This window comes from Bos mutus, chromosome 22 (assembly GCF_027580195.1).
Source record: "Bos mutus isolate GX-2022 chromosome 22, NWIPB_WYAK_1.1, whole genome shotgun sequence".
Taxonomy (NCBI): domain Eukaryota; kingdom Metazoa; phylum Chordata; class Mammalia; order Artiodactyla; family Bovidae; genus Bos; species Bos mutus.
In genome coordinates this window covers 53,722,390-53,742,169 of record NC_091638.1, presented here as the reverse complement: position 1 = coordinate 53,742,169, position 19,780 = coordinate 53,722,390, and the positions used below count along the sequence as shown (strand labels likewise).

Genomic DNA, 19,780 nt, shown 5'->3' with positions numbered 1-19,780 from the left:
TTGAGTCTGACTAAAGTTTTATCAGTTTTGTTTATCTTCTCAAAGGACCAACTTTTAGTTTCATTGACCTTTGCTTTTGTTTTTGTTATTTCTATTATCTTTGTTTCTATGTCTATTCTGTTTCTATTCTTTATTTTCTGTTTTCTTCTCTTTATTCTATTTCACTTATTTCTGTCTGATCATTTTTTTCCTACTGACTTTGGTTTTTGTTGCTGTTACTCTTCCTCTAGTTGCTTTAGATGTAAGGTCAATTGTTTACGTGAGATTTTTCTTTTCTAAGTGTGGTTGAGGTGCTGTAACCATCTTAGCTGCTTTCGCTGGCCTCGCGGGTGTGGGATCATCCTTGCACTGCCGTTCGTCCGATGTGTGTTTATTCCTGCCTCCTCTCTTCAGTGTGTCTTGGTTGGTTGATAGTGTGTTGTTTACCCTCCAGGTGTTTGTGCTTTTATAGTAGTTTTTTCTTTCATTGATCTCTAATCTTACAGAGTTGTGGTCTGAAAAGGTGGTGGATGTAATTTCAGTTTTCTTAAACTTACCAAGGCTTGATTTGTAGTCCAAGCTATGATCTATTCTAGAATGTTCCACATGCACTTGAGAAGAAAGTGTGTTTTGCTGCTTTCAGGTGGAATGTCCTATTCATTAAGTCTGTCTGGCCTGAGGTGTCATTTAAAACTTGTGTCTCCTTATTTTCTGTCCGTCTGTCCACTGTTGGAAGGGGCTTGTTAAAGTCCCGGCTGTCACTGTGCTGCTGTTGAGCCTCCTTGTGTGGCTGTTAGCATTCGCTTATGTGCTGAGGGGCTCCTTTGTTGCGTTCGTGTGTGTTTGTTTCTTTGGCTGCTCTGGGTCTTAGTTACATCATGTGGGATGTTTCCTTGTGAGTCTCAGGCTCAGCAGTTGTGGCTTGCGGGCTTAGTTTCTCTGTCACGTGTGGGATCTTAGTTACCTAACCAGGCACAAATGTGCGTCCCCTGTGTTGCAAGGCGGATTCTTAACCACTGGACCACCAGGGAAATCCCAAACCTTTCTTCTATTTTCTCAATCCATGCCTCCCTTCTAAGATTTCATATCATCTTTATTATTACTCTGAATTCTTTTTCAGGTAGGGTGCCTGTTTCCTCTTCATTTATTTGAGCTTGTAGGTTTTTTACCTGTACTTTCACCTGAAAAATTTTTTTGCCATCTGTTTCTTTTTTTTTTGATGGGTGGGATTGTGTTCCTATCTTCTGGGTCAGGAAGATCTGGAGAAGGGCATCCCACTCCAGTATTCTTACCTGAAGGAGCCCATGGACAGAGAAGCCTGGCGGGCCACAGTCCATAGGGTCTCAAAGAATGAGACAGACGGAAGCGACTTCGCACACACATGTTCCTATCTTACTGGCTGTTTGGCCTTCGGCTTCCAGCACTGTTGTCTGCAGGCACTTGGGTAGAGCGGGGTCTTGGTGCCAAGATCAGGACCTCAGAGAGACCTCTCTCCAATTAATATTCCCAGGGGTCTGAGGTTCTCTGCTAATCTAGCAGTTCAAACTTGGTGCTCCTACCACAGGAGCTCAGGCCCAACCTTAAGCACATGAACCAAGATTATGCAAATCACGCGGTGCGGCAAGAAAAAAAAAAAGGAGCAGAACAATAACGGAGAATAAAAAATAAAATTAGAAAACTAAGAGATATTTTAGAAAAAAATAAAAATATAAGTGAAACGGTAACCAGAAGGTAAAATAGAATCACAGTCAGTTCAGTTCAGTCGCTCAGTCATGTCCGACTCTTCGCGACCCCATGAATCGCAGCACACCAGGCCTCCCTGTCCATCACCAACTCCCAGAGTTCACCCAGACTCACGTCCATCGAGTCTGTGATGCCATCCAGCCATCTCATCCTCTGTTCTCCCCTTCTCCTCCTGCCCCCAATCCCTCCCAGCATCAGAGTCTTTCCCAATGAGTCAACTCTTCGCATGAGGTGGCCAAAGTACCGGAGTTTCAGCTTTAGCATCAGTCCTTCCAAAGAAATCCCAGGGTTGATCTCCTTCAGAATGGACTGGTTGGATCTTCTTGCAGTCCAAGGGACTCTCAAGAGTCTTCTCCAACACCACAGTTCAAAAGCATCAATTCTTCGGCGCTCAGCCTTCTTCACAGTCCAACTCTCATATCCATACATGACCATTGGAAAAACCACAGCCTTGACTAGACAGACCTTTGTTGGCAAAATAATGTCTCTGCTTTTGAATATGCTATCTAGGTTGGTCATAACTTTCCTTCCAAGGAGTAAGCGTCTTTTAATTTCATGGCTGCAATCACCATCTGCAGTGATTTTGGAGCCCTCCAAAATAAAGTCTGACACTGTTTCCACTGTTTCCCCACCTATTTCCCATGAAGTGATGGGACCGGATGCCATGATCTTCGTTTTCTGAATGTTAAACCTTAAGCCAACTTTTTCACTCTCCACTTTCACTTTGATCAAGAGGCTTTTGAGTTCCTCTTCACTTTCTGCCATAAGGGTGGTGTCATCTGCATATCTGAGGTTATTGATATTTCTCCCGGCAGTCTTGATTCCAGCTTGTGCTTCTTCCAGCCCAGTGTTTCTCATGATGTACTCTGCATATAAGTTAAATAAGCAGGGTGACAATATACAGGCTTGACGTACTCCTTTTCCTATTTGGAACCAGTCTGTTGTTCCATGTCTAGTTCTAACTGTTGCTTCGTGACCTGCATATAGGTTTCTCAAGAGGCAGATCAGGTGGTCTGGTATTCCCATCTCTTTCAGAATTTTCCACAGTTTATTGTGATCCACTCAGTCAAAGGCTTTGGCATAATCAATAAAGCAGAAATAGATGTTTTTCTGGAACTCTTGCTTTTTTGATGATCTAACAGATGTTGTCAATTTGATCTCTGGTTCCTCTGCCTTTTCTAAAACCAGCTTGAACATCAGGAAGTTCACGGTTCACGTATTGCTGAAGCCTGGCTTGGAGAATTTTGAGCATTACTTTACTAGTGTGTGAGATGAGTGCAATTGTGCGGTAGTTTAAGCATTCTTTGGTATTGCCTTTCTTTGGGATTGGAATGAAAACTGACTTTTTCCAGTCCTGTGGAAGAGGGCATTAGAGGGCAGAGACACTAAAACCATAATCACAGAAAACCAGTCAATCTAATCACACTAGACCACAGCCTTGTCTAACTCAATGAAACTAAGCCATGCCCATGGGGCCACCCAAGATGGGCGGGTCATGGTGGAGAGGTCTGACAGAATGTGGTCCACAGGAGAAGGGAATGGCAAACCACTTCAGTATTCTTGCCTTGAGAACCCCATGAACAGTATGAAAAGGCAAAATGATAGGATACTGAAAGAGGAACTCCCCAGGTCAGTAGTGCCCAATATGCTACTGGAGATCAGTGGAGAAATAACTCCAGAAAGAATGAAGGGATGGAGCCAAAGCAAAAACAGTACCCAGTTGTGGATATGACTGGTGATAGAAGCAAGGTCCGATGCTGTAAAGAGCAATACTGCATAGGAACCTGGAATGTCAGGTCAATGAATCAAGGGAAATTGGAAGTGGTCAAACAAGAGATGGCAAGAGTGAATGTCGACATTCTAGGAATCAGCGAACTAAAATGGACTGGAATGGGTGAATTTAACTCAGAATCACAATAGCAAAAGGGAAAAGAGGCCCCAAATGGCCTTGGCTGTGGAGGGTGGAGCTTAGGTAGGGGCAGGTCTAGGATAAGGACCTCCGGGGCAGGAAGAGACCTGGGGATGAGGGGCCGGGCTTAGACACCGGCAGCTGGAGAGGGTCCTCAGAGTGCAGAGCATCAGGCCCAGGGCCTCATCAGGCGCCCTGGGGCCCGAGTGGGCAGGGGGCTCACCCAGCTCTGCCCCATCCTCTGAGCCCTGAGGGGCCCTCCCTGTCCACCTCTCTCCAGAGACTTTAAGACAGCAGAAGATAACAAATCCAGCACTCAGTGGTCCAAGGCCATTCAGTGGGAAAAAATAATAATGCCATCGTTTTGTGGGATCTCTTCTTAGTACCAAGCATGTCACATGTATTCTCTCATTTACCCTCACCCATTGCTTATCAGTTTTTAATGGAGAAAGCTGAACCGGGAAGTTCAGTGGTTTGTTCAGGGGCTTATGACAGTAAACATGGAGTTGAAATTCCAATCAGGTTTGTAAGAGTTTAAAACTTACAACTTTTTCACCGTACTGCATTACTAGAATTTAAAGACATCATCTTTTGGTAGGATGGCCTAGAATTCAGTGTGTTCAGAGATCCTTGTGAGTCAAGGAAACATTGTTACTTATACCTAGATTAAGACATAAGGGGGAAAAACTTGGTTTAATAAAATATAAGGACATTATATTAAAAATAGTTTTTAAAAAGTTTTATCACTTAGAAACTCAGACCACCAGGTGTCAGATTCAGTTGAGGGAACATCTCCTTGCTTTCTGCCGGGAAGATGAAGTGTGTGTTTTGGCCAGAGGTTAGTGTGGAGGTTATTTCATTCTAGGAGGGGTTTGATCACTGTATTAGTTTTGTCTTGCTGCTGTACCAAATTACTATAAATTTAGAAACTTGAAACTATACAAGTATATTATCTCTTAGAAGTCCAGTGCGAGTCTCAGTGGGCCAAAGTCCAGTGTTTCATGGTGGAGACTTCGGGGAGGAATTCGCTTACAAGCTCATTCAGGGTGTTGACTGCATCTGCTTTCTTGAAGTTGTTGGACTGAGGTTCGTTTTTTTTGCTGGCTGTCAGCCTGAGACTACCTTTAGCTTTTAGAGGTCACTCTCCTGTCCCTGCATGTGACCTCAGCATCTCAGGAATCAGTGACAATTTGTCAGATCTTCTCATGGTTCAAATCTCTCCTCCCCGCTTCTGCGCCTTCTCTCTGACAGACTCTTCCGTTGTCTTTTGCTTCTGTCTTCTGCCCATCCCAGCAATCCAAGGTAATCTCCTCCCTTTTTTTTTTTTTTTTTTTTGGCTACAGGGCACAGCATGTGTATCTTCTTTGACCAGGGATCAAACCCACACCCTCTGTAGTAGAAGTGTGGAATCTTAACCACTGGACCCACACCAGGGAAGTCTGACAATCTCCCTTCTTTAAGTCCAGTTGACTAGTAACCTTGATTCCATCTGCAGGGCAGTACCTAGATTGAATAATTAGGAGTGGGAATCTTAGGCAGTGATCTTTAGAATTCTGCCTACCACAATCATTTCTGCAGGAAAACTCTTTAATTTTCAGCATATTCTGTCTGCAGTTGAGCTGTTCAGATTTTTTAAATAGTTATGCAAAGTAAAAGTGGTTCCTAAAATAAGAAGCAGGGTTGTAACCAGCATCTTATGCTGTCTTTCAAAAGCTGACTAAAAAAGCTACACTAAAAACTTTTTTTCTTATTATAGACTCATGATCTTTACAAATAAGTGGAGAAAGACATTCACTCATAATTCTTAGTGTTTTTATTTTTATAAATTTCAGAACCTATGTCTTTGATAAATCAGACCTCTCTATTACGCAGTGTTGATGTTTTGGGTGAGGATTTACCCCTGATATGCTACTCTGGTTTCTTGCTTTGGAATGTAACTTTTTCTTGGATTGGTTTTTGTCATATTCTGATTTGAAGACTGCATTTCTTGTAAATGTGCAGATTTACATTGATATGAATTCCATCCAGATATATTGGAAAATAATTAGGTCTTTAAAAAGCTTGGAATTATGAGAAAGGCAGATTTGTCACTGTAATTCTGGGGCCAAAAAAAACCTAGGTATTCTTACTTTTTAGAATATTGTTACTGGAATAATTTTATCTGATTAGAAATATGTGGTAAAATTAGTAGCTTAATGCAGTTGGGAAGCCATATGAGTTAAGCTATAGCTAGGGCTTTCCTGGTGGCTCAGTGGTAAAGAACCCGCCTGCCAATGGAGAAGATGTGAGTTTGATCCTTGAGTTGGGAAGATCCCTGGAGAAGGAAATGGCATCCCACTCCGGTATTCTTACCTGGGAAATCCCATGGACAGAGGAGCCTACCTGATGGTCTGCAGCTTATGGGGTTTCAAAAGAGTCAAAGATGACTTAGTGACTAAACAACAAAGTAACAATATAGATAATAGGTTGGTGTTCATGTATTCCAGTTGTGTATGTTCAAATAGAATATATTTAAATTGAGGGGCTCCTCTGGTGGTCCTTAGGACTTCCCTGGTGGCTTAGATGGTAAAGTGTCTGCCTACAATGCGGGAGACCCGGGTTTAATCCCTGGGTTGGGAAGATCTCCTGGAGAAGGAAATGGCAACCCACTCCAGTATTTTGCCTGGAGAATCCCATGGACGAAGGAGCCTGATGAGCTACAGTCTGTGGGGTCGCAAAGAGTAGAACACGACTGAGTGACTTCACTTTCTTTCTTTACTTTCTGGTGGTCCAGTGAGCTTCCAAAGCAGGGGGCACAGCTTCAGTCTCTGGGCAGGGATCTAAGATCTCACATGCTCTATATGCCCCCCTCCCCCCAAAATAGAATGTTTTCAAATTGAGATATAAATTGATTTCAGTATCTTCCTAACAAAAGTAAATTGTTTAAATGTTGTCCATTGGCAAAGGTATCAATGCCTTCTATTGTATTTCCTAAAATATGGATTGATTACCCTTTAGGGTCCTGTGTTTAGGGCCCTATAATGAAAACTTGCAACTTTTCTCTCTTCTCCTTTAAAGACTGTTTCTGTTAATGACAGAAAGTTGTTAAACCTGAGTTAGCCCTGTTATGCTTAGCCAAAGTACTTAATAGATGCTTATTTAATACTCACTGTTCTGTGAGTGAGTTCAGTTGTATCATTGTTTTAGACCCCGCGTGCAAGCAATATCGTATGATATCTGTGTTTCTCTAGGTCCATCCATGTTGCTGCAGATGCCATTATTTCCTTCCTTTTCCTGGCTGAGTAGTAATTCATTGTATTTATACAGCACATTTTCTTTATCCATTCTTCTGTCTGTGGACGTTTAGGTGTTGCATGGCTTCGCTGTGAGTGCTGCAGCTGTAAACACAGGGCTGTGCTGACGGAGTGTATCGTAGTGCACACTCTTTTTAAATTTATCTTTTTAAACTGGAGTATGATTGCTTTATACTGTTGTGCTCGTTCTGCTGTAGAACAGCGTGACTCGGCTCTGTGCAGACATGGCTCGCCTCCCTTCCCCGCGCCCCGCCTGCCCCTCTAGGTCGTCAGAGCCCCTGTGCTGCACAGCAGCTTCCACCAGTTGCCCGTTTTACGCACTAGTGTGTACGTGCCAGTGCTGCCTGCCCAGTTCACCGCACCCTCTGCTTCCCTTCCACGTCCACGTCTGTTCTCTACGTCTGCATCTCCGCTCCTGCCCTGCAAATAGGTCCGTCAGTAGCATTTTTCTGCATCCTGTGTATACATGTTCGTATATTTGCTTGTCTCTTTCTGCGTTACTTCACTTTGTATGCTAGAGTCTAGGTTCATCCACGTAACTGTGAATGCCCCGATTTTCCTTTCACGGCTGAGTAATACCCTATTGTATATGCGTACCACATCTTCTTTCTCCATTCATCTGTCAGTGGACTTTCAGGCTGCTTTCATGTTCTGGCTATTGTAAATTGTGCTGCAGTGAACATCGGGAGTACATGTGTCTCTTCTCATTATGGTTTGCTCAGGGTATATATGCCCAGTGATGGGGTTGCCCAGTTGATGGTAGTTCTATTTTTAGTTCTACAAGGAGCCTCCATACTGTTCTCCATAGCAGTTATATCAATGTACATTCCCACCAACAGAGCAAGAGTGTTCCTTTTTCTCCACCCTCTCTTCAGCATTTATTGTTTCTAGATTTTTCTGGTGATGGTCATTCTGACTGGTGTGAAGTGGTATCTCGTTGTAGTTTTGATATGCATTTCTTTAATAATGAGCAATGCTGAGTATCTTTTCATGTGTGTCTTTGAAGAAATGTCTGTTTAGGTCTTCCACCCATTTTTTGGATTGGATTGTTTGTTTCTGTTAAGCATCATGAGCTGTTTGTAAATTTTAGAGACTAATCCCTTAACAGTCAAATGATTTGAAAATACTTTCTCCCAATCTGTGGGTTGTCTTTTCATTTGGTTTATTGTTTCCTTTGCTGTTTAAAAGTTTTTGAATTTAAGTGGATCCTATTTGCTTATTTTTGTTTTTAATTTCCATTATTCTGGAAGTTGCATCGAAAAAGATACTGCTGTGATTTCTGTCGCAGAGTGTTCTGCCTGTATTTTCCCCTAGGCTTCCCAGGTGGTACTAGTGTAAAGAACCCGACTGCCAATGCAGGAGACATGGATTCGATCCCCTGGTGGGAAGGATGCCCTGGAGGAGGAAATGACACCCTACTGCAGTGTTCTTGCCTGGGAAATCCCGTGTACAGAGCAGCCTGGCGGGTGTAGTTCATAGGGTCACACAGAGTCAGACACAGCCGAAGCAACGTAGCATGCAGACGTGTTACAGTGTCCAGTCTCACATTTAGACCTTTAGTCCATTTTGAGCTTTTTTGTGTGTGTATGGTGTTAAGGAATGATCTAATTTCTTTTTTTTTTTAACATGTAGCTGTCCAGTTTTCCCAGTACCGTTTGTTGAAGACTTGTTTTTCTTTTTAAATATTGAGCTGTTTGTATATTTTAAGAATTTGTCCCCTGTTGGTTACATCATTTGCACATATTTTCTCCCAGTCCTTAGGTTGTCTTTTCATTTTGTTTATGGTTTCCCTTGCTATACAAAAGTTTTTAAGTTTGATACCATTTGTTTTTGTTTTAATCCCCTTGCCCTTAACTACCAGTCTCCCTACCCTACTTTTAGTCTAAAAAATTTATTTATTTTAAAGAAAGATGAACATTTTTAATGATAAAAGGTACAATTCACAGAGAAGACAGATGTCATAAACCATTAGACACTTAACAACAAACAGATACATAAAGCAAAAATCAGAAGAAATATAAGGGAAAAGAAAAAATATATAATCAGAGTGAGACATACATTTCTCTGAGGATATTTTATCAAATGCAGACAAAATAAGAATAGGAACATCTTGAATGATGTGATTAATAAATACAATGATTTATATTTAATTAATTTATATTAATCTTATATCCTGTACAAATATATTTAAATTTTTGTATCTCTTACATTGTTAGTAGATATCCATAGGACATTGAGAAAAACTGGCAAAAAGATAAACATTACTGAATTTCAAAAAGTAGAACTTTTTATGTATATGATTCAGTTATATGTATATGTTATTTTTGAAATTATTTTCCATTATAGATTATTACAAGATATTGACAGTGGTTCCCTGTGCTATACAGTAAACCGTTGTTGCTTGTTGTATATCTGTTTTTCTAAATTAGAAATCTAACATTTTATTCATACTAAGTCAAACAAGTGGAATCAGTATATCAAATGTTTTAGTTAGGCAAAAATTCCTAAGTATTCTAAAATACATATATTATGCATATTATTTCTATATATATGTATACAAAAGTTTTTCTGTTACACTTGTTAAAAGCTTGAGAAAGAACATCAGAAACAAGAAAAGAGATGGAGTAATTGGAAAACATCAACTAAATGAAATGGGAGTACTGAATATGAAGAACTAGATAGAAGTAAAAGATCCTCGTGTAGTCTTGTTGTTTTTAAACATGACTGCTCGTTAGAAACATATCTGGAGCTCTGGCCAAAAAAAAACCAAACAGGAATTACCTGGGCATTTGTATTTTTCAAAAAATTTCAAGATAATTCTGATGTGCATCTGGATTTTAGAAAGTGAGTACAGGTTTTTCTACTAGATGGTAGTTTTGATGGAATAGAATTCTATTATTTTTATGTTGACCAACCATAATAAAATGGTATTAAGTGAGTAATAGTTACACAATCACAACAGCAAAAGATTTTTATCAGTTTTCACAGTCAATAGCCAGACAAAAAATAAAAGATAATTACTGTTGCAAGCCATAATGGGAACGTAATTAACTTAACAATGTGAAATAATTACATACAATTTGAGGGGTCAGGCAGAGTGGTGTGGTAAGTGGAGTGCGTACATGTGCATGTTCTCATCTGCCCAATCAGTCTGTCTTTTGGTGGGCTCAGTTAATCCATTTACATTTAAGGTAATTATTGATATGTATCATCTTATTATCGTTTTTTTAATCGTTTTGGGTAGCTCTTTTCCTTCTCTTGTGTTTCCTTTAGCATTTGTTGTAAAGCTGGTTTGGTGGTGCTAAATTCTTTTAACTTTGGCTTGTCTGGAAAGCTTTCGATTTCGGCTCTGATGGAGAGTTTTACTGGGTAGAGTATTCTTGGTTGTAGGGTCCTCACTTTCATCACTTTAATTATATGGTGAAAGAAAGTGAAAGTGAAGTCGTTCAGTCATGTTCAACTCTTCGTGACCCCATGGAGAGTATAGCCTACCAGGCTTCTCCGTCCATGGGATTTTCCAGGCAAGAGTACTGGAGTGGGTTGCCATTTCCTTCTCCAGGAGATCTTCCCGACCCAGGGATTGAACCCCGGTCTCTCACATTGTAGGCGGACACTTTACCATCTAAGCCATCAGGGAAGTAATTATATGGTACCATTCCCTTTTGACTTGTAGAGTTTCTGTTGATAAATCAGCTCATAGCCTGATGGCAGTTCCCTTGTATGTTTTTTTTTTTTTTTTTCCCGTCATTTTTCCTTTGTTGCTTTTAATGTTTTATCTCGTCTTCAGTTTTGTCCGTTTCACTACTGCGCGTCTCTCTGTGCTCCTCCTTGGCTTTATCCTGCCTGATATCTCTGTGCTCCCTGGACTTGGCTGACTATTTCCTTTCCCATGTGAGGGACGTTTTCAGCTGTTAACTCGTCACATATCTTCTCAGGTCCTTGCTCTCTCTCTCCTCCTTCTGGGACCACTGAAATGTTGATGTGTCTAATGTTGTCCCAGAGGTCTCTGGGCTGTCTTCATTTCTTTTCACTCTTATTTTTTTTAATATTCTGTTCTGTGGCAGTGATTTCCACCATTCTGTCCCCCAGGTCATTTATCCTTTCTTCTGCCTCAGTTATTCTGCTGTGGGTTCCTTCTAGTGTATTATTCATCTCTGTTCTTTAGTTCTTGTAGGCCTTTGGTAAACATTTCTTGAATCTTCTCCATTGTATTCCCTAGATCCTGGGTCCTCTTCACTATCATTACTCTGAATTCTTTTTTGGGAAGATTGCCTGTCTCCACTTCATTTGGTTGTTTTCCTGGGGTTTTATCTTGTCCCTTCATCTGGGAAACGACTTCCTGCTTTTTCATGCTGATTAACTTTCTGTGATGTGCTTTTGTTTTAGTGGCTGTAGGATTGTGGTTTTTCTTGCTTCTTCTGTCTGCCCTCTGATGGTGAGGCTGAGAGGCTTGTGTAAGCTTCCTGATGGGACTGGTGGTGGGAAAAACTGGGTCTTGCTCTGGAGGGCAGGGCCTTGCGCAGTAAAGCTTTAATCCAGTTATCTGCTGAGGGGTGGGGTTGCACGCCCTCCCTGGTAGTTGTTTGGCCTGAGATGACCCAGCCCCAGGATCTGCAGGCTCTGTGGCAGGGTTAATGGTGACCTCCAAGAGCGCTTACACCAAGGGGGACCTTCCGGGCCTGCTGCTGCTGTGCCCCGTCCCTGTGGGGAGCCCCTGCGGACCCACCTCCACAGGAGACCCTCCAACACTAGCAGGTGGTTTCGGTTGACTCCTATGGGGTCTGCACTTCTCTCCTCTGAGTTTTGGTGCACACACGGTTTTGTCTGTGCTCTCCACGGCTGGCGTCTACATCCCCCAGGCCTGTGGAAGTCCTGTGATCAAATCCTGCTGGCCTCAGGGTCACATTCCCTGGGGACTCCTGGTCCCTCCATTGGTTCCCCAGGCCGGGAAGCCTGACATGGGGTTCTGAACCTTCACAGCAGTGGGGAAACTTCTTTGGTATTGTTCTCCAGTTTGTAGGTCACCCACCCAGTGGGTATGGGATTTGATTTTATCGTGATTGTGCCCCTCCTGCTGTCTTGCTGTGGGTTTTCCTTTGTCTTTGGCCATGGAATATCATTTTTGGTAGGTTCCAGCGATGGTGGAGCCTGGTGGGCTGCCGGGTATGGGGTCACACAGAGTCGGACACGACTGAAGCGACTTAGCAGCAGTAGCAGCATCAGCGTCCTCTTGTTGATGGTCGTTCAACAGATTGTTGTGATTTTGGTGTTCTCGCAGGATGAGATGAACACATGTCCTTCTACTCTACCTTCTTGAACCGGAGGCCCCTTTATTTTCTTATAGTTCAGATCACCATCTGAAATCATTGAATCACTTCCATGTGTATTGTCTTTCCCATTGCCATGTAAGCTCTGTGATCCGGGGACTTTGTACCTCTAGTACCTAACAAGGCCTGGCTGAGGTAGCACTCCTAACTTGGCCAGCATTACTCAGTTCAGTTCAGTTCAGTCGCAGTCATGTCCGACTCTTTGCAACCCCATGAATCGCAGCATGCCAGGCCTCCCTGTCCATCACCAACTTCCGGAGTTCACTCAAATTCACATCCATCGAGTTAGTGATGCCATCCAGCCATCTCATCCTCTGTCGTCCCCTTCTCCTGCTCCCAATCCCTCCCAGCATCAGTCTTTTCCAATGAGTCAACTCTTCGCATGAGGTGGCCAAAGTATTGGAGTTTCAACTTCAGCATCAGTCCTTCCAAAGAACACCCAGGACTGATCTCCTTCAGAATGGACTGGTTGGATCTCCTGGCAGTCCAAGGGACTCTCAAGAGTAATGAGCAAAGTTGGGGCTAATTACATCTGGTGATGTCCATGTGTAGAGTCTTCTCTTGTGTTGTTGGAAAAGGGTGTTTGCTATGACCAGTGTGTTTTCTAGGCAAAACTCTGTTAACCTTTGCCCTTCTTCATTTTATACTCCAACTGTCTGAGGCCATGGTTTATTATTATCTGTCTTAATAATATAATAAACCCAGTGGGCTTCCCAGGTGCAGTGCAGGAGACACAGGAGATACAGGTTCAACCCCTGGATTGAGAAAATCCCATGGAGAAGGACATGGCAACCCACTCCAGTATTCTTGCTTGAAGAGCCCATGGGCAGAGGAGCCTGGCAGGCTACACTCCATGGGGTTGCAAAGAGTCAGACGTGACTAATACACACACCACCTTAACAACAGCCTCAATCTCCATTGTTAGTGCATGCAAATCTTGATTTTCACTGTGTTGTTTTTGTTGATAATTATTTCCTGAACCATGCTCAGTTGCTTGCTGAAGTTACCCAGTTTCTCTCTCAAAGATCCAACTGTTCATTTTTGTTGAACTCAGATTAAAAAGTTGCATGCATTTTGAGTACTCTTTCCCAACCCTGATTTTACCCTATTTTTTATTTTGCAGAATGTCTTTCTTCCCCCCAAGAACATTATAGGTGGCATTCTAACAAAATACCAAAATGTTAAAGTTTATTTTAAGCAATTTCCTGGAAATGTGTTTTTTAGTGTTTTTGGCTAACACGTCTTGGTTACTGTGTATCAAGTGTTCTGAAAGTTACTCAATGGTTAGCTCTTTCCATCCTCACAGCAGTGCTATTTCATGAGTCTGGTGGTATCCTTATTTTGTGGATAAGGGGACTGAAGAACAGAGAGGAGAAGGAACGTGCCCAAGTTCACACAGCACAGTGAGTCTGGTCCCATAGGCCGTGCTCCTGACTGCTGTGCTGCATTCCCTCTGCACCCTGCTGACTCTAAATTAGATTCTAGCATGATTGTCTTCTGTAAGTCACAGTGGTGTCAGAGCAGATTAGAACCTTATCAGCGTTAAATTAAGCCATAAGAGTTGCAGTGAACACATAAGAAGAGCATAACAGCTTTCTGTTAAAGCTGGGGAAGTGATGCCAAGTTGAACTACATTGTTGCAGTAGGTTTTGGGGAAGTGTTCATATTATTTCCTTCAGTTATTTATGGTTTTGAACTTCTTCTTAGGCACGTCACCCCTGAAAAATTTTATGTGGAAGCTTGTGATGACGGAGCAGATGATGTACTTATCATCGACCGCGTGTCCACAGAAGTTACGCTCTCAGGTATTTCATGGCCAGGGTTATAAGTGTCCTGAAAGAGTTTACACCTCAGCTGCAGTAGCAGTTAAACTGGCGAGATCTGTGTCGGTGTGTGGATCTGAGTGCCTTCTTAGAAAAAATTTAATTCTTACTACCTCAGTTGATTTTTGTGCCTTGATTTTATGCTTTTTCTTGAAATTTTTAGCATTTTACTGTTCATAAGGATTTAAAAACTTAATTATTTCTTTATTTGTTCTCTCAACGGTACCAATAACAGGATTGATTTTGTTGATATGTTAATGTTCCTCTCTAACTATAACTACAACTCTAACTAACTATAACTATAGAGTGTGCGAAAGTTGTTGTAGCATAAAATGTGTGGAGTTTTAACAACTGCTTTGTTTTTGAAAATATTCATGATTACGAGGATAATTTAATTTATATAAATTATAAATAAATTATATATTATAATTTATATAATTAATATAAATTATATAATAACTTTCATTTATTAATTTAATAAATGAAAAATTATATATATATCACTAAAACTTATGTTTTAGGCAGAATGGTTAATCTATCTGTATTTTGGTTTTGCTTCTCTTGGGTGTGAAAAACAACTTGTTGTTCAATTGTGTGGAACACTGATTTCTGACTAATGTGAAATAATTTCAGTGACAAATCAATGTGCCATGTGAGAATCACATTTGAATGTCATATGTCACTTCAGTAAATAGTAACTATCCTTTGAATGGATAAAGTGGGACATGAACATATTTTGCATAAGGCACTAAAGTGTAAGACAGGACTCTAAGTCTGTGTTCTTGGGTATCTGCTTGTTCTCCTTAAGAACTGTGTATAACTTTCCGTTTGACCAGTGGAGTGACGGCTGTTTTAGTTTGGTGATGTGGCCTTTCCTATGACTTGCTTGGTGGCTGCTCTCTCAGAATGGCTGACTGGTTTTATCACACTGTTAGTTTACTTCTAAACTTTAGTCCCCAAACTTTATACCACATTGATACAACCTAGTGTCTTATAAAAGCTTTAGTGTAGATGTATTTTCAGTTACTCTTCTGACCTGTCAGTGACATTTTATTTGAAGTAGCGATTGCTGACCCATTTGAGTGGACCAAGCTAAAGGTCTTGAATAGTGTGGATGTAAGAATGTTAGTGGTCATCGGAAGACACACGAAGAGATGCTTTGACCTTAAGCCAGTGGTGATGAGAGCCTGTCGATCCCAGTTTCTCTGCCAGTTTCCTTTTACCACCGGGAATGCAGACCATTGCCACAGAAAGAGGAGTTTTTTTTTTTTCTTCCATGAAAAATTATCATAGTTCTAGGAATTATCACCCCGGTGGCTCAGATGGTAAAGCATCTGCCTGCCATGCAGGAGACCTGGGTTCAATCCTTAGGTCAGGAAGATTCCCCTGGAGAAGGGAATGACTACCCACTCTAGTATTCTTGCTTGGAGAATTCCACGGACAGAGGAGCGTGGGCTGAAGTCCGTGGGGCCGCAGAGAGTCGGACATGACTGAGTGACTGACATTCTTCCTTCCCTTGCTGTTACACTCGAGTTATTATAACTTACAGTTCTACCAATAGTACATTTAAGTTTATCAGATATCTCAATATGTTCAGAGTTTTCTCTGAGCTTTTTACTGCACTGGTATTCCCATTTTTCATGGTAGTTAGCTATGGCATAGCATTACTAAGTAAATTGAATTATTGAGAGCAAAGTAAATTTTAGAATTACAGGACTGTCGTAAAGAAACGAGACAGCAGTGTTTCACAATGGACGATAATTAAAATGTGACTGAAAGAAACATTTTATAGCAGTGTAAATTTGGAAAACTTGAATTCAACCATGGAGCAGCTTTCTTTTACCGTAGGCCTTCTCAGAGCCTTTAATCTCCCACTGTACATTGTTACTCAGAGCAAGCAGAGTTTCTATGGATGTAGCAAAACACTCTTCTTTGACTGGGAGACCCTACTTTCCCTCCTTTTTTCCATTATTCCCTAAACTAGAGTTCTACAAAATATGTTTTGTGTAGCACATTGGCTTAAAGTTTAACAGTTGTGAAATGAACCTTGAATCTAAGGCTCTCTTCACTCATGAGGGCATTGCTGATAAATCACAGCCAGTGATGCGGCCTCCCTGGGTGCTTGTGTCAGCTCTTAGGCACCAAGAGGAGGCTTGTCTTGCCTCCTTCCTCTCTTGGGTCTTTGCCCCCACTTCCCACATTCTTAGGATCACCAGAGTCCTGTTTTACATTCCGTTTGTTGCATGTTGAAATTAAAATCTCATCTCAATCTCCATTTACTTTCTAATTCTCTTAAAGGGACAGATTGGGTTTCTGACAAGAGGCTGAATAAATGATTTGAAAATTGCCGTTGGAACTAATCCAGAATTTACATAGTGAGGTTATTGAAGCATGTTACTTTTGGCACCATATTCTAGACCAGGAGAGACCTTTGTGATGTAACATGGACATCTGTATTTTATATTTTGCCAAAATGGAGGCCTAGCACTAATGAAGGAATACCGCTTTCTTAGAACAAAGCATGCAGACTGATTTAGTTGACGTAACCATTGAAATGAAACGAAATTTCTTTTTCTGTTGCTGAGCTTTTTCTCAGTGAGTTTTCTTTTTTCCTTTACTTTTTTCTTTAAAGTCAAGAAAGATATTCCTCCTTCAGCGGTTACAAGACCAATATTTGGTATACTGGGCACAATCCATCTGGTGGCAGGTAAGAAAAATGAGCTAAAGTGGGGAAAAACAGTAATTAAATCGACCCTACCAGAGTATAAAGATGAAGGCACACTTTATATCTTACTTGAAGCAATGAATCTGTAGTTTAGGTATTTGTCCTTAATTTCTAAAAGTAATCTACCCCTAGTAGCAAGTGGTTAAATTTATAAGCCTGAGGTTCTTTTTTTTTTTTTTTACAGTTTTGATTTTGGTTTTATTCAACTGGAATTGAAATCTCTAGTCTGCTAGAGATTTTTCATAAATTCTAAGAGTATTTACACAAAAATTTTAATGCATTGATGAACCAGAGTATTCTCTACCTTCAGCTCCTTACTGGGGTTGATTATGACATAGAGCATGTTAGAGAATGTTACCTGGTTCTAGTTATTAGAAGAGTGATTTTTCGAATTTAAATTTTATTTCATACTTTTAAAAAGTTCCTATTGTTTCAGGCATATAGTTATATGCTGAATATAACTGAATGCTGTTATATCTATAAAATGCTGAATGCTGTTGTAAAAGATGCAGGTCCCTTTTGTCCTGCAGTTTTCAGTCAAATGAGAGAGGCATTTAAATGGTAAGTTACTACAGTACAGTGTGACAAGTTCTAGGAGAGAGGTGTACCTAGGAAAACTTCCAGAGAGGGCACTTGTTAGAGCCCCAAACAGATCTGAAGAATAAATCTAGTGGTAAATGCTTTCCCTGGCTTATTTGTGGGAGGAAGGGGAGGTGGCCAAGATCAGGGCTGGTGTGTTATACATGGTGCTATGATGGCTTCTTGCTTCCTGACCACTCATCTTTGGAGTGTACAGTAACCAGTTAGTTATGCTGCCCAGCACATCTCTCTGCCATTCAGAGTAACGGGACGACGTGGGGGGTGTAGACAGGACACTGTCCTGCACTGGCCAGATCTCATGACCTGTGATGCCTCAAGCTACACACTGGGAAATGCATTAGCAGAGGCATGTATGCTTAGGGCGGAGAGAGAGAGAGAGGTGTTTTCTGTCTCTTATTTTCCATCTGCAAGGATCACTACTCTGGTTACCAAAAGCTTTTGCTTTTACCTTTTTGAGAAAAAATTTGACCGTTCAAAAAAATATTTTTAAATAATATGCTCGTCTCTCTATTCATAAATTATAAGATTGCCTTAAAAATGCGCTCGTCCTTTATTTAGCACAACTCCTGCCTCTGGAGTTGAAAGGACTGCTGCTTCTGGCTTTCTAGTTGCCTTGTTTCTGTTTACCTAAGTTTGGCTTTGCTTTTTGCAGGTAATTATCTAATTGTCATTACCAAAAAGAAAAAAATAGGTGAATTTTTCAATCATGTAATCTGGAAAGCAACAGATTTTGATGTCCTTTCTTATAAGAAGACGATGTTGCACTTAACTGATATTCAGGTAAGGACTGGAAACAGTAATTGCAAAACCCAAAGAAGTCCCATGGCATGGGTGGGGAAGGGAGGTGGAACACAGAACGTTTGGTGCAGTTTAAAAAAATACATTTATCTGGCTGTCTTAGTTGCAGTATGAGGGATCTCTCGTTGCAGTTTGCGTATTCTTAGTTGCGGCATGTGGGGTCCAGTTCCCTGACCAGGGAGAGGTGTATATGTCCCTTCATATATTTTATTGCTCTTGGGTTGTTGCTCTTTTTTTTTTTTTTAACTGACTCAATTCTTAAAATATGAAATTTCATAAAAGAGAAAAGGACAAACTGAAAATGCCCATGTACTCAACACATAGATTTCAGTTCATATTTAAGCGTTAGAAACTGGTTCCGGCTTAGCTGTGTGATAGTCCACCAGGGTACAGAAAGATGGCTCCTAAGGTACATGATGGGAGCAGCACAAACACTGTTCAGGCTACTCTTGATGCAGTTTTGACAAGAAATAAAACATTTTAAATTCTTGATGTTTTAAATTATAGTGTACTAAATAATATTAGTTTTACTATGTTTTCATTTTTCCATTTATAACTTACAGTAGGAGTGTACTTTAATGTTTTGAGTTTTTAAAAATCTGTCATGCAACAGTTGTAATTTTTCCTATTGATTATTAACATAGGTTAAGATTATTGAGAAGGATAGCCTGGTCATTTGCATGGTCCAGCCCTATTGTGCAAAGCAAAGACTGCCAGTATTCTTATTCAAACAAAGCTATTTTTGCTTGAAGTATTTTTAAAAACTTAGTTGAATGGCATTAACTCTTCTATTTTTTGAAAATTACCTTAAATCAACATTATGTTTAGAGATTTATATCTATTGAGTATTTGTTTTCTAAATGTACATTATAGTATGTACATTAGTATATACGTACTATATTAGTATGTACTATAGTATAGTAGCTTTAAAAATTTTTTACATTGTATTTTTATTCCCAGAATTATAAAAGGTTTGTTTTTGAAAAAAAGCTAACTATTCTGAAACATGTATCTTACCTGTAATAGACATTTAAAAAAATTAGTCCTAACGCTATTGTCTTATTGACTTAAGTAAAGCTGTAGAATGGCCTTCCCTGTTGGCTCACTGGTAAAGAATCCGCCTGCCAACACGGGAGACATGGGTTTGATCCCTTGGTCAGGAAGATGCCCTGGAGAAGGAAATGGCAGCCCACTCTAGTATTCTTGTCTGGGAAATTCCGTGGACAGAGGAGCCTGGCAGGCTATAGACCATAGGGTTGCAAAAGAGTCGAACACAACAGCGACTTAAAACAACGACAAAACTATAGAATATGGCTTTTATACTTTAAACTTAAAATTTATTTTTTCTACTACTTATATCAATCAGTGTATTAATATATTCATCCTCTATGAGACATGATAATTTTAAGGCAATGAAAATGTTTATATTTAATAGCCCAGTAATAGTGAACAATTTCTTGATTGCTCTAATTTGTTGTCAGACTGTGTAACTAATTGCTTATTTGTATCTTCCGTTTTTCAAAACAATGTTGAGGCCGAAATAAAAATTTTGTAGTATGTAGATTTGTAATATGTAGATTCAA

At 40.5% G+C, this 19,780-nt stretch overlaps 1 protein-coding gene across 1 annotated transcript in view; it reads left to right on the top strand.

Moving 5' to 3' along the window:
* SACM1L (SAC1 like phosphatidylinositide phosphatase) overlaps positions 1-19,780 on the top strand; it is a 69,955-nt gene that overhangs the window by 17,377 nt on the left and 32,798 nt on the right. Inside the window, exons 2-4 of the mRNA XM_005910652.3 lie at positions 13,959-14,056; positions 16,707-16,781; positions 18,052-18,179. Of these exons, the coding sequence (XP_005910714.1) occupies positions 13,959-14,056; positions 16,707-16,781; positions 18,052-18,179 (301 nt within the window). The remainder of the gene's footprint in view (positions 1-13,958; positions 14,057-16,706; positions 16,782-18,051; positions 18,180-19,780) is intronic.